The sequence below is a fragment of the Hyposmocoma kahamanoa genome, unplaced genomic scaffold (genome assembly GCF_003589595.1).
Source record: "Hyposmocoma kahamanoa isolate Upper Pololo Valley unplaced genomic scaffold, ASM358959v1 65, whole genome shotgun sequence".
NCBI classification, from domain to species: Eukaryota; Metazoa; Arthropoda; class Insecta; order Lepidoptera; family Cosmopterigidae; genus Hyposmocoma; species Hyposmocoma kahamanoa.
Window position 1 is genome coordinate 13,248,727 of NW_020653853.1, and position 16,563 is coordinate 13,265,289.

At 35.5% G+C, this 16,563-nt stretch overlaps 1 protein-coding gene across 7 annotated transcripts in view; it reads left to right on the top strand.

Moving 5' to 3' along the window:
- The window catches only part of LOC113231223 (protein split ends), a 99,630-nt gene that overhangs the window by 6,815 nt on the left and 76,252 nt on the right, over positions 1–16,563 (top strand). For all 7 annotated transcript variants that reach the window (XM_026465439.1, XM_026465434.1, XM_026465437.1 and 4 more), the window contains exon 2: positions 14,369–14,683. In XM_026465439.1, coding sequence (XP_026321224.1) covers positions 14,369–14,683 — 315 coding nt within the window. The remainder of the gene's footprint in view (positions 1–14,368; positions 14,684–16,563) is intronic.

Sequence of the window (16,563 nt, forward strand, 5' to 3'; positions counted from 1 at the left end):
GTTTATAGTAAATTGGAAAGTTACGGTAAATGATTGACATAAAAGTTATTTAAGATTATCTTCAGTGAGAGAAATTGTAGGTTCAACGAGATTTTATTTTTTATTCTTTATTTTATTAACTTATGGAACCGGGTGACCCGAGTGAGAAATACCATCCTTTTCAATTTTTATTTATTACTATGGCACAGCAAAGTTATCTTTTGATGTGTTTCCCGGATTAAATACAAGTAATCATTTTGAATAAACAATATTTAGTAATTGTGTAATAATACAAGTTATTGAAAGGAACAATTTTTTAACGTCTTTTAAAAACGATTCATATCTGAGTAATCAACCAGGCTGATCGAATGTCTTAAGTCAGCTTGAACAAAGTACCTAACGGCCATAATAAGGGGTTTATCAGGCCCCAGCTGCGTTGGGAGTTTGATAATATTGTAGCTATCTCTATCGGCCGTGACGTGAGCGCAGTTGTGTGGGCGAGACAACACTCGTTTGGAAACATTTCGTAGTAACAGTCAAGATTTGTAGATAATACTTTTTAATATAATTCGTATTCATTGCTTTTCCTGGGGTTATGGCGTTTAAAAATCGTTACAGTGTTTGAAACGCCTTGCAAACGTAGTAAGAAGTTGTTTTTGGTCGAAAATTTGGTTACTTAGTACTGTAATATAATCAGGCTATGTTTAGTAGAACGCCCTCACTAAACTGTCCTCATAACGTTTTCAACGGCTGCCCCACCACATTTTGCAATGTCGCGCTCCAAAAGCAGCATAGGTGCTGCGCGGGCGGACTGGCTAGGTCGACGAACTCGCCACGGGCAAAAATATACCACCGGTAACAAGCAATTCTTCATTTGCGATTGTCTACTTCATAGTCGATGAATTGCGATGTAGTCTTCAACACGAGATAAAAAAATTATTTATTTTAAATGCAGTAGTACTAGTTCTAGTAAAACATATAATATTGTGCTATTATCGCTGACAGTTAACGCTGCAACGTATCATGAGAAACAAAGTCTTTATTTACTGTAAGTATTTGATATCAGATTTTTGGTACGCAATTTTCATCATGTTTCGAAATTTTCAATGTATTAATTATATTGAATTGTGTTTGTATGCTGGACTCAAGTTTTTTAATGTACTTTTTTTTTATATTTCTATAATCAGTCGATCACTAACAGTATCAACCAACAATACATAATACTACGTAGAACAATTTTTTCCTTCATATTTACCGTTAGTTAAACAATTTTTTTTATTCAAATGGAATGTTTTTTGCACCTGTTAACAGAATGGACCACCATTTCAGCAACGGTTTGAAAAGTATACTTCTGTCTTGTCAAAACAGACTGTTTTCATTTATTTTCTCCAATCTATCTACATCAGTATGTAAAATAAACAGTACCAGTAATAACTCGTCGAGTTGTGTGTGTAACATCTGGGTTTTGAGGCTTTATCCATACACTTTTTCGAGACTTTCCGAGTATACTTAGTGAGTTTCAATGTTGACGTTAGTATGACATATCATTAAAAATATAGTCATTCATAGAAGTATACCGTGTGTAGTACTGCCCGGAATAAACATATTTCAAAATGCTGACAACTTTTTATTGCATTCTAAATTACAAATCTCAGACGATTTCGTTACTTGGGCTTCGAAATATGGTCTCAACAAGTCAAACTGGTTGAATCGGTCCGCTCACGTTTAACTGCCAGCCAACCGACGATGATCCACAAGCCCCGCGCCATTCCGCTCTGTTCGCCTTGGTAAATGTAGTGGCGCCCGGCACGAGAGCTGGCAACGTCGCTTGTTCATGTTTTGTACATGTTGGACGGCCCGAGTGATTCGTACGTACCTACCTACATAGAGATAATTATGATGTATAGAGTATAGATAGCTACACGACGTAGAATGTTCATTCCGCAGCGCGCGCCGGTTGTCGGTCGCTATGTAATATTGTAAATGAATTTTATTAGTCTTGCTTGGTGTAATTGTACATAAGCTATAGATACGGTTTGTATTTTACGCCAGTTACCTACTTATTTTTTTATAAAATGTCTGCAGGAGGAAAAATACAATTAAGTGTTTACTTGGTAATTGAGTTAAATCCTTTATTAACCTGAACTTAATAGACTAATTCGGTCAAAACTCACAAAAGATTCGCTGAACGTCCTTTTCAGTGGTTTTAAGAAACAAGAGAGTAAGCGTCGATCGGTGATATAAATACACACAAGTACAAGTAGAATACATTTTAGTTCTTTTTGTAGATAGACATTTTCGATACCTAGTGAGAATATTCGTTCCAGGTACTTGTTAGTATTGTCACTAAACATCATCAATTTAAATTAAATAACATCAGTGAACAGTCTTACCTACCCTGTTTTGCGTACTAAAATGAACTACCGATAGAGATATAAAAACTGACGTAGATTTGAATTTGAAGTAAAACACGTTTACTGAAAACTTATCTGACTACATAAAGATCAATGGATTTATTTGGTGCTTTCTCGACAATGCTTTTATTTTCCATTTAACACCTCTATTATTATGTACGTGAGATCCTAAAAAATCAGGTGCTCCATTTCTAACCAAACATTTCATTAGTTCTGTTTTTTTCGCCTTAATAAAACGCAACGAATTTCTCAACAAAAAGTCCGTTCCTGCGTTGTTTGTATGTTTTCACTTCAGTTTTTATTACACATTTTTTTCCCTACAATTCTTGTTTGTTGTTTAATCGTTGTATTATAAAATTAGCTATACATTTTCCTCCTTGCAAGAGTCTTAAGGTAATTCTGAAGGAAAACTTCAATATTACATAACTGAAATTGCCACGCTTGAAGAATTTACCAAAAATAAAAGCACACGTTAAATAAATTTGCGCAGTTGAGTTCCAAACCATAATTATTTCGTTGTTAGCGAGTTTATCAATTTTTTCTTTATTTTACTGTTTTCTAGGTATATATTGCTGAATGTACTTCGTGATAACTTTTTAAAATGTTTTTTTTTTTTTCAAATTCCTTACTTGGATGTTGGGGATAGGGCGTTACAGCGATAAGTACTCATTTAGTGTGATGAGATGTTTGATAATTGAGGCATCCTATCTTTGTGTCAATTTCTAGTTAATTTAACTTCGGACAGTTCTACTGAAAACGTGGAGACCTAACTGATTCTCCATAAGTGTTCCGCATTTTTCAATTTAGGTACGGAACACTAAAAAGATGCCACTATACCTTCAGTCGCAGGACGCAACTGCTAGTACTCCCGATCGATGGCAGCCGACCGCGCCAGCCGCGCGGGGTGGGAAGAGATGCGCACATCGCTTTTGCGCATCATGGACTTACCGCTTGGCTCTGCATTTTATATTCGTACTTTGTCTGCTAACGACCGTGGGCTCGAAAAGTACGTGCCCGGTGTCTAATTTGCAATTTTATCAGTTTTTGTTTTCAAAAATATGTGTGTACTTTTAACATAACATCCAGTTCGGAAAATATAATGATAATCAACTCACAAAACTACAATAGGTACAGTTTGAGTTATATTACGTTTTGAATGTAACTTTGCAATGCATCGATGTTATATTATATCTACAATATAATATGAATGTTTAACTGGATGTTCTTATTGCATGTCTCTGTTTTTGTTTAGGGATTATATATTTATGTACTAGCGCCTAAGTTTTGATGTTTTTTACTGTACCTACTTCTATAATTACTATTAAAAAAAAAAAAACTTAACATGCTGCTTTCTGATCTGGTTAATTAATTTTCATTTAAAAATGAATATATTATTGTAGTTTAAGCAGTAAGGAAGAGGTCTGACATTTCGTACAATATCTATGTAGGGGAGAGTCTTGACATTTTGTTCTATTGAACTTTGAAATGTCGACAGCTAGCAGTTCGATTAACTACACGATATTCGATAAAAGGCAGTTCATGCACGATTTGAACCCTGCTTATTATTGACTATTATTTTGTGTCTATCCAGTTTAGTACTGGTTACAAATTTTTGTTTACTCCCCAACTTAATATTAAATTTTGCCTATAGCAATTTTTTGCACTCGTTTCTATTCCTTTAAAATGGTACCATTCATTGCCTTTTCTTGTTCTGTTTTAAGCCCATTATGACTCATCCGTCATTTATCGTCAGCGTCGTGGTTTATTTGAAGATTATATTTGATGGTAAATATCTCATGTTCGAATCAGATGTTTATATTCAAATTCTACTTTGTATTTAGACGATTCCGTCACGTTTCCTGCTTCCTGCTCCCACAGCAGCTCCTTATAAATAGTTAAACTAATTTTGTAATATTAAATTCTAGGTGTCACTATCGCAGTCTTCGGTATTAGTACTACCACAATTAATGTATTTAAATATCGCAGCTTGACGTTATACCAACATAATTCTTACGAATTCTGACATTTAAAACATGCTTTAGTTGCTCTTTCATAAGTTTTACATAAATCCCGTACACGATCGCTCGATTCATTACATCTTCAGTAGGTATATTCTGTTTCTATATCTACATACGGTATGGTATGCTGATATGGAGAACTAAATACATGTATATATTTATGTGCCGGGTTGTGCCGCAGCTAGCAGGAGAGGTGGGTCGCGCGAGTGGGGTGTGAGGAGGTGGCGTGGACGCTAGGTGTTGTAACATTATTATGCAACGCGAAAGTTGTCGGCTGGTGACGGCTCTTCGGGGTGAGTGTGAGGGCACCACCCCGTGCAGTACGACTCAACCCCACCCACGCTGCGCGCTCTATCGACCTGCGCGGGCAACCCGGGTCGTAGCCGCGGGCTGCCGACCGACCGATTCGACCGAATTGAACCTCTATTCCCCTCACCCCAACCGCTCGCTGGCCCGTTACAACCAATTCGACTCCTAGGCGCCGCATTACCCCTTAGCTTGGTACGGAAATAAAATTTCGTTGTAGTATATTGTATGTTTTTCGACGATATATCAGGCTCCAGGCTTATTATTGTGTGCAGATATTGATGTAATATGTGTATCTATTTGAAACTATTTAAACGGCAATTCATAAGATTTTTTGAAAGATCTGCATATTTCTTAATACGAGTTTCTTTTCCGATTGAAGCTCATAATTACTACATTATTATCTCGAGTCATTACTGCTTTCTCGTCTGGCGACAAGACGCGGACAGTTACGACGACCTCGCTCGTTGGAACACGAACCGTGTCGCATATTATTTGTGCGAGAGTGGCTGTTTGTGACTTGGAACATGGCAATGCGTATTGTTCGGTTCTCGAGAAACGACACGCTATGTGAACTGAAAGTATTGTCGGTTCTCTATTGTTAACTCCCCGTCTTAACGGGCTAGCTTTAAACGAAGCAACAATATCGCCATTATGGGAATGTGCGGATGACTCGTAGAAATTTTATCGTTTTCTTCAATATTTAGAACCCTGAAATGCTCGTTGTTTCTTCAGTAGACTCTGTAGAGCAAGTTGCAAAGTACATACGCGTGAAACCCATAATCGCGTAAAAAAAAATAATTGTCACTTAGTCACAATTATTATTATGATCTTTTTAGTTAGAGAAAAATAATTTGCAACATTTGTCACGAAATATTCCCTAGAGACAAAGTGCTCTGGATCAAGTGAATTAAATGTTGCTCGCTCCTAGCTATGATACAAATTCATGTTAATGACGATTTAATACGTAAATCGACTCATCCGAAGAACAAAGTCCGATGTGATTATATAATGAAAAGAGAATAAGTACGTTACGAGAATAATTTCGTTATTCAAACTAAGGCCTATGTAAAGGTGTTTTTACAATTTATATATCTTGTTTCGTTTCGGAAATTATAAAATCGAACAACAGTCGATCTGACATCCACAGCGAAGAAAAACGAACGAAATGTACTATGTCCTGAGAACAAGTAGTCTTGCACATAGACCGTTATTCTACGGATGAGTCGAAATGTGTTTTTTGACACAACGTAGGCGTACTGTTTTGTTTCTCGTAATGTTTCACTACCTTTTAAATTTATGTAGAGAAATTATATGGATTAGTCGACATAGGTCCTATTCACAAAATTACCTATAGTCGTAAAAGTACTTTATTGGATGTCATATAATATATACGATACTGACCAAGAGTCCAACACATAATATTATTATGTCTTCGATTCTTGGTCAGTATCGTTTCTGAAAAAAGTATGTGTTTTATCATTTATTTTCAGAATAAATCATGTCTGTCAAAGTAGTTATATTAGTTTTTTTTAACCGAATTCAAAAAAGGGAGGAGGTTCTCAATTCGACTGTATTTTTTTATGTATGTTACGCGATAACTCCGGTATTTGTGAACCGATTTTCTAGATTCTTTTTTTGTTGGAAAGAGGGTACCTCCATAGTGGTCCCATTTCATTTTGAAGAAAATCATCCACCTCCAAGGGTGGCTGATCACGTATGAACATTCATTTTTATAAATAGCGCCTAAATTTTACTTAAGGAGCAATTATTTTAATGGTTAGTTTTGCTATTCTCCAATTCAAGGCGTTTTTCTCTCTCAATATACTTTGAGTAGTGAGAACCAATTTTTATTATCTCCTGTGTCAAGTCCTGTATAGTGGCGAACTAGGGGATATTTCAATAAAACTTAGCAAGTAGATGTAATTCCACGTACTTTTGAGGTCGGTTTTCTTTGTTGTGTGTCTTCGACTTAAGATCGTCGATTGAATGGCGTGTATCTCATCAGCAGTATTCTCTTTCAGAGTCTAGCCTCATGTCGGCGTAGCAAACTGCATCCTGTTTCTGTAAACTTTTTCTTTGCCTCATCAATACAAACTCGCTTTTTAATGATCATTGCTGGGGTTATAACGTTTTCTCACACGTGACAAGTGTACAGCCTTCTCTTTTTGAAAAACGTAGTAGCCCCTAATATTTAAAAAGAAGTTAAATAAAAATACACAAAAATTACGTTCATTATTTAACGGACTCATTATGTAATGAATCCCTTAAATGCCATTATAATTTGTCGTCTTTGAACAATGATGTGTGATCTATTTTTTAAAGGTCACTTTATTTATTTTTTCTCATAGCAGGGTCGTGATAAAATTTTTGTTAGTACAAAAATAACAGTTGCTCTCAAATCACCTCGTGTAGCTTATTAAAGTGCTTGGGCAATGATGCGTACTAATTAGCATAGGTTCCTACCCAGTTGCTTGTTGGGGCGAACACGACTGACACGAGCGACCCATTGCTGAATTTACGAAACAATTATAGCAAGCCACTGTTGCTTGGTGAAAGTTGAAATACTTGATACCTTTTTGGAACAGTAGGTAGACACCACTTCGACGCTGTTGGCGTTGACTGCTGCTACAAAGTTCGATGACCTTTCACTTCATGTGCTAATTATGGTGCGTTGTTTATTGCGCTCTTACCTAGTGGCATGTTTGTAACTATCCGAATATGTATATTTCTTTTTTTTACAAAGATTGAGCTTAGTTAAACAAGTTCATATGATATTTTAAATAATTTAATAAGTTAAATTATCGTAACAGGTACAATGAAAAGTATATAAACATCAGGCTTAATATTTTGAACGGTTGAGTATTTTACTGTTATACTATTGACTAATAGAATCGAATTTAAAAGTGTTAAACTTGGCGAGCTCTTGACCCTGTTCATCATTGTATTTTAACTGTATATATACTGTGTAACATTTTTCGTTTACAATGTAATTTGTTGGTTCATTTTACTTCATTCTCATCACAAATCACTAGCGTGACTTACAACATTTTATAATTATTAATATCCAAGGTCAACAATGGCAAATTCGCATTTGCGATTCTTGTGTAAAATTTGTGATAGAGTTGTGTATTGTGTCTGTTTGACTTTGTGACCATGTAAAATTGTGAGAGGTCTCGACGTCAGGGTTCTTTGTAGTATTGTCGACTTGTAGTTACCTACGCGGTGTAACGGTTGGCCCGCTTATTGCAGCTGCAGACTCCACGGCCAACGGTAAACAGTATAAAGTGAAGTATGTATTAGAAAGAATTTAAAACAAAAGCTCGCTTTACGAACAATAAAAACATGATTTCTTTAAGTTTTACAAGTCCTATATACATATTTTATGTCCAAAATGTATGAACACCACATAACTAGGATAGTCTTAAAAATATTGTTATTTTGTTTGTATATAAATAGGTACTTACTGAGATACATTCGCTTTAAGCACGAAATCAGAACAGACTTATTGGACGTGCAATGACATCGTTTTTATTGACTCGATTAACCTTGAAATTATACTTGCTACAACAACTCCAATAATCATCATCCCCTGTATTTAAAGCATTTCGAATACACAAATATACATATTATACATATAGCACACAGTCATAGGTTTCAAATACATAAGTATTATTCGATTACACTAATAAAAATATTGTTGTTGGTCTTACCTTGCAAGCATTAATTACCTATTTTACTAATAAAGACATTTGTATAGATTGGCTAGATCTTGGCATAGAAAATTTTACCACAATAATATAATGCGACTGTTTAAGTAGCTATTCAGAAAGTCGACTGACGTCACTGACTGAGCCGGTATCTGCCTCCCCTGCCCCCTACACCCTCCTTCACATCCTGTGCTCGCCGCACCTCACCCTCCGCCGCCCGCGTCTCGCTCCGCACCACTGCTTGCCACCAGCCACCTCAAACACACAGACGCAGTTGTGAGTTAAGTTTCACACGGAAACGGGCACGGCGGCGAGCGCGGCCATGTTGTAAGAGTAAACGTGGCAACGTCGCACCAGACATCGACCGTTTTAATCACTTGTGTTCTGTTCATTAAATAAATCTTCTATCTTCAAGTACAACAATACAGTACACGATACATAATCATAATACTACGAAGATAACAAAGATTACTTAAATTTCTTTAAAAATATAGAAAATATGCTGTTTGCGCTGCTATATATGTATATGCTGCGCTGCTTCTAAAACATGTCTTATCTACTCACCGTAGGATTATACGAATTAACATCACTTGACCTTTTTCATTATTTATAATTATTTCATCATCCCTTTGTATTCTTTATTTACTTTTTTTGTAGACAAATTTACATGACTGAAAAACCAATCGCAAAGATTACTTAAACAAACAGCTATTAGGTATTTAAAAGAAAATATTGTAATAGAATTTACATTCATCCTATTACAATACTTGTTGTTTTAATTTTGGGCTGCAATAAGTTACTAGTTATTGTGGCCCAAAGTGACTACCTTACTCGTACTTTACTAAGTACGAATAAGGTATTGATTATAAAAGAAGAAATGTTGCCAACTAAGACTAGTTCCATACGTGATGTTATTGTACGTACCTACCTATTACGCAACATACTTACTAATTTCAGGGACAATGGTCCAAACTAAGCAAGTTGAACATTAATAGAATAGATTTGTTGTGTTTTAAAAACGCCAAAACTCGTACTTACAGCGACTAGGTAGTTGTTTTTATCACAGTTGTAAAATTAGATTACTTTAAAAACGTTAGTACAACAGACAAAGCGCGTACTCCCGTTGTATTCAAAGTATGAATATTATTGTCGAATGAATATGACGAGTCGAAACGGCAACGTCGCATGTTTGTCCGATACCCTGATCAAAGCGGCAACTACGCATTTTTTTGTAGCCTCACTCGCGTCGTCATGCCGACGTGCACCGTCCGCTCTGTCAGACGTGCTTTTATTAACACACTGCTTGTTTTTAATAACTTAGCCTTTATAGAGTAGAGTTGTGATGAATACATGTAACGCAGCATAACATATCTATTTTATACATTTTTACGTAGGTAGTTAACATTGAAGAAATTATTACGGAATCAATAATTGACATCATAAAAGTTTGAATAGAATACGGATACACGTTGTTTAAGTTTTACGTTATAGAAAAAATAAAAACTAAAAGAGATTTCGGATTTGAAGCGTCATATTTACAGTCGTAGGGTCGTATTCTAGAACTCTATTCAATACTCAAGTCAGGATTGCACTGGCCACACAAGCACTGGAAATACGACTCTAATGGCAGGGACTTGAGTATGATTTCGAGTGCTTTAAACCATACTCAAATCCTGACTTGAGCATTGAGTAGAGTTCTAGAATACGACCCATAATCACTTGACATATGACTTTCATTGAACTATAGTCTAGTTATTAGTCTAAATAAGATTATATTTATGTACGGTTTCTATAGAAAGAACTATATTATAATAATGTTTCGTAACTTGAAAATTAAAATAACTTAAGATAAAATACAAATTAGAAAACAATTAAATTTTACCAAAATGTTCTTGTTGGAAAATGCCTCGTTAGTTGCACTCGTTTTCAGTGAAGCTGAATAAACAACAGATGATGTTGCTTCGTCCAAGTAAAAACTAGAAAAAATATAAAATTATGAAATTTAGGTATCTCTATAAATATCTTTAAACATTTGGCAAGTTAATAAAGCCATGTCACTAATTATGAACACTTATTAAAGTGAAAAAATGATATACTTTTTGGGAAATAAATAATCTATCTTGTTTGCAATTATTTTTAAAATTTAATTAAATTAATAAACTCGACGTCGACGTAAAAACCTGGTTAACCGTCTCTTAGTAAACCACATTTTTTAAACATGCGTGAGTCATATAGAACGAATTGACTATTATTTACATTTATATTGATTTAATATACTTTTTTTTATAATAGTAAGTAACGGGACGAACAAGTGTGCTTGGTGATAAGCGACACGCTTGTCCCTAACAATTGCAGTGCCGCTCAGAGATTTAATCACAAAGATCTGAGGGGCACTGCCACTGCACCCGACACTCTGAGACAAAAGTTGACAAGTCCCATGTGCCTGTAATTTCACCAGCACCTTTACCCTTCGAAACCGGAACGCAGTATGTTCACATTACTGCTTGGCAGAAGAAATAGGTAAGGTGGCAGTACTTCCCTAGACGAACTCTTTCACAAGGAGCTCCATAGCTTCTTTTTTCAAAGCAGTGACTTCCCATCAGTAGTTCACGATACGCTGACTAACTAGATGGCGCCTGGCTGCCTGAGAAAAAAAATATGTCAAAAGATTATAAATTATGATAATTATTATACAAACTATTGTAAAGTACTCCTTCCCGATATCATAGGTAATCTTATTTTAATGAAGCAAGTTTTTATTCTCACGAAATAACCTTAAATTCACATCTGCGGGCTGTTTAGTTAAATCGCTGTTTTTTTTTTTATTTGGTTGAGTAGTAAAATGGTTTCTGGTTAGCTTTTTGTTAATAGAAATAAAGAAAAAGAAAATGTCCGTTACGTACTCTATTATTTATACGAATATCTGTAGGTTGTTTCAAATATTAGGGGTTAAAGTATGAAATTGCCGTTTTATTGCAATAGGTTCTTTGAATTTTCATAGAATCTTCATGGTTTGAGGTTTTCGAATGAAACTTTTTTCAAATGGTTTCTGTGATTTTTTTTTTTAAATTTGAAACATTTGAATATCGACTTTCAATTGTTTTTGTTATTCAATTTAGACAAGAAAGATGGATACTGCGAAAATTCGAGTGATTTTTGAATACGAGTTCCGACGCGGAACTAACGCGGCAGAAACAGCCCGCAATATCAATGCTGCGTTTGGAGAGGGGTCTACTAATGAACGCACCGTGCGATTTTGGTTTAAACGCTTTCGTGATGGAAATTTCGACTTAAATAACGAGCCACGAGGAAGACCGCCCACACAGGTGAATAACGATGAATTAAGAGAGATAGTGGAAGCCGATCCTAGTCAAACTACCCAGGAATTAGCGGCATGGTTTAACGTTACCTTACCCACAATATTGACTCACTTGCGTCAAATCAATAAAATAAAAAAATACGAAAAATGGGTGCCTCATGATTTGACTGATCTGCAGAAAGAAACGCGTGTTGAAACTTGTGTTGCCTTGTTGAACCGGTACAGAAATGAGGGAATATTGGATCGAATTGTAACATGTGATGAAAAGTGGATTCTTTATGATAACCGGAAAAGAAAAATGCAATGGCTGACCCCAGGTCAAATGCCACAACAGTGTCCTAAAGCAAAACTTACCAATAAAAAGGTAATGGTAACTGTTTGGTGGTCTCAGCATGGTGTTATTCACTATAGTTTTCTCCGATCTGGTCAAGCAATAACGGCAGATGTCTATTGTGCCGAACTCCGAACCATGTTGACAAAACTAGCAGTAAAACAGCCCCGACTCATGAATCGATCTTCACCATTATTGCTCCACGACAACGCGAGACCTCACACAGCACGAGAAACCATTTTGACCCTTCAGGAACTGCAGTTAGAAACCATTCGTCATCCTCCGTATTCACCAGACCTTGCTCCAACGGACTACCATTTTTTTCGTGATTTGGACAATTATCTACGTGACAAGAAGTTTTCTTCCCAGGAGGCAGTACAAAATGCTTTCACACAGTTTGTGCAGTCTAGATCGTCGGAGTTCTATCGCAAAGGCATTAATAACCTTCCCATTAGATGGCAGCAATGTATAGATAATAATGGCAACTATTTTGATTAAATAAATTTGTTAAAAATTTAAAAAATAAACAATTTAGATTTTCAGTACAAATCGGCAATTTCAAACCCCTATTATTAGAGTTCATTGTTCAAACAAATGATGTCTTGTTATAAATCATATTATTAATAGTATACAAATTATTAGAGTTCGAAATTATCAAAATGTATATTTATTTTTATAAGTGTCATGATATTTATCTGATAGCTGATGCGATATATAGCTGATATTAATTATCCATGCTGTTTTACTGTTTTGTCTCTTTAATTTTTCATTAAAAATGTAAGTACTAAAATGTTGTGTAAAAAAATAAAACTATTAATAATTATGATGAAAGATGTCTCATCTTTCATCATAATTATTAATGGTTTTATTATTTGAAAATTGCAACAAATCAATTTTTTTAAACATGCATAGTGTAGTATAGTATAGTGACCGAGCACCACTGTTCGACATATTTTTTAAATTAATTTCTAATAAGATTTAGGACAAAATTTTCGGTCATAGTAAAACCTTTCTTATTGGTATTTGTCAAGTACTGGGTGTTCATTATTGATGAGTGTTGATTACTGGTTAGTTAATTAATAGAATTTAGGTGTTCGTTACTGGAGATTTAGAGAAATTGTTGTTTAGTTTGTTTTAGTAACAATTATAATAGCTTTTTTTTTTGAGGATTATACACATCTGTCAACTAAACTAATCACTATTGAATAACTATTGAATGACTATTGATCGGTATATAGGTTAAAAACAAAAAGTTATTTCAAATTTAAAAACATTGGCTTTAAAATGTGGATTTTAAATATGTAATATATATAGATCTTATTGTAAGATTCTAATATCAATAAAAACTAAATAAACACGAAGAAAGATCTTTTAGGAAAAGAATTTCATATTTGTTACTTTTTTTGAGATTTGACGCGCTTGGAGACGTCTCGGATACTAACGCTTGGCATGATATTCCCAACGGTGGCATTTTGTTGTTTCAATTAATTTTATAAATATCAAGACAATTGCAAGGTACATTTGTCAACGTAATTTATCACTTCGAACCCTGCACATAATTTCGATAGATATTACCCCAACGTTACTACGAAAGACTGATTTCAGAATGTCACACGTTCGACAGACAGCTCACGGAACAAAATGATTCACATTATTATGCAAGCCATTGATTCGGATTCACGTAGGTCATACAGATTAATTTTATTCATTTAAACATGTTGGATTTCGTGCCCGTGGCTTACATAATACCATATCGATGGTCTTGCGAAGTCTCATTGGGAATCGTTATGCGATTTTACTCTGTACTGTTTCAGTAGGGGAATTATTATTACCATAAGATTGTCTCAAGATAATTTAAAATTTGTTTTTAGTTTGGAAAACAGAATAATATTACAAAAGGTCATAGTAATACTTTAATAATATTTAATCCTGATTGAATTAGATGAAATCATTCCGTGCACTTTGAATTTGTTCTGAAAGTAGGGAATTACAACATTAATTAAAAGTTAGTGTCTTAATAATTTTTCATGATATGAGAGTTCATGGATGGATGAATTCGATATGGCAAGGGAAATTTAGAAATTTGATAAGTATAATTGCTGCAGATTGCTGGATTGTGGAATATAAAATTAATCTATATATTTTTTAAATTTTAAGGGCTTAGTTTTCTTGGCAATTTAGATTAGATGTTTACCAAAAAATAAATAATATGTTTACCGAAAAAACTACCAGGTTACAACTTTCATTTAGAATGATACTCTTCAATACTCATAACCTCATGTTATTTGCAGCTATGGCCGAGTCCAGAATGTCAAGTTGTTGGGTCGGACGGAGAGCACGAACGCGCCTACGACCACAGGCGCGGCCAGTGGAGTTTGCGCTACTGTCGCCTTCATGGACATCAAGTCCGCATCGAAGGCGCACAACGCAGAACACGTACTGGATGAGCGAACTCTCACCACCGAATATTATGAGCCGGCTGCGATACCATCGGCTGCAGGAGCACCTTCGGCCGGTTCGTCACCGGCTGGCTCCGGCTACTCCGGCTCTTCGTCCTCCGTGAACTCGGCCCCCGCTCCTGCACCCACCCCCCGGTACCACCTCTCGTGAGTACAGCTTTTACTTACCCGCTGCATATTTGACGACATACCTTTGAAGCCTTTTTTAGATTTGGGTTGCTAAAATCGCCAAAGCATTTCGTGAATCAATTAAAGAACTAACTTTTGTGCGAGTTTATCTGTCAAAGGTGTTTCGCCGAATGAGGTCATGAATCAACATATAACCTATTGTAATTTAAGAAAGAGCTGCGTTTCTGAAAGCTATAGCTTATAAATATAGTATACTTTGAAACTCTGTACATTTCGTTTCAGCAATGTTGGCGATGTTTCTGTTTCTAGCGAAATTTAACCAGTTGCTTTAAATCTTTGAAATTTATTGAATTAGATGCGGTAGAATATACGTAGCTCTTTGAATCCCCATTGTTCATTTTCATTTCATGCTTAACATAATCAAACCACTCGTGACGCGACTTATCCATTGACGGTGATGTCGCAACATATTATTGGCAGTATAGTTGACGACTGCTAATCAAAGGCCATAGAATATTCCACGAAACGTCTGCACATAGCTCGCTTGTAACGCAATGTTGTTGTAATTAAACTGTGGAACTCTAGCATGACTGCCCTAGTCCCCGCACGAGTACGTACGGGTGCCGCCGCCGCCGCCGCCGCCGTCGTGACAGTGAACACGCGAAGATAGTAATGGATTGCAGTGAATTACTTGGATTGCAGTGCGGAATGCGTCCGGATTAGTGACACACAGTGCAGTGATTAATAGTGACAGTGCATAACGCGTCCTTTGTAACGGAGTGCAGTGATCTCGGATTTGAGCCTTTTGTGGTGACAACACTACTGGCAGGCGGCGGCCCCTCTATCGTTTGTAATGCACCTTGTTAATAACGCTATGTGTGTATTTGTACATCAATTCATGATTTGGAGATAAATGTACTACATTTATTTACGTACTTGTCTGACGTCCTGTGAATAAGTATGTCCTATCTCATAATGGGGTCCCTACTTGATTACATATGATAACTAAATCTACGTACCGGAATCACACGCTCATGTAAACAAACAGTAAAATTTAATTTACAGTCTTTATATTTTTGCTAATAATAAATTAGGTTGTTCATTACTTTGGCGTGACGTCGTATATCTAAAGTCAACATTACAGAAACCTGTGGTTCAGACCATCGTCTGTTAGGTACCTGTAAATATGAGGAAATCGCGTGGTTTCTTCATATTTTAACGACTTTGGTAGATACATAGTTTACGTGCAGTCTTTCGATTTTATTTCTTCATAACGAAGTTACTTGTAAACGAACTTATTCCTGTAAACATATGTATGTCATGATTAGTGATCGAATATGCGGGCGCTTTTTTACCTAAACTACCTGGTTTGAATAGCCCACGAAGAAAGAATATAGACAGAACTTTGTGAATAAATGCACGCATTTCAAAAAATTTATGCACATAATGTCATATAACTTTTCGTAATAATGTTTTTTTCATATAATATGTATTACTTTTAAAATGGTATATGCACTGATTGTAAGCTTTTAGCCCCAGTAAAAAAAATGTTATTATCATAGCTTGAGTTCCTACGTAAAAGTTAATATTATAATACTACGTAATACTTTTAGCTAGCTCAGTTCCCCTGATCATCTTTTAACTGATCCTCTCCATTGTTTTCAAATCACCATGCTCATGGGCCGTTTAGGTATATTCGATGTATAATTTTTTTGTAGTTAATTTGTAGTTGCTTGGTAAATAATATAATTACTCAATCCAAGAACCTGGGATTGACTAAATTGAATTATATGTTTTTATTCAGAAAGGCATATTCATATTATTTTAGATCACTAGTCATGATGCTAATTTCACACACACACACACACACACACACACACACACACACACACACACAC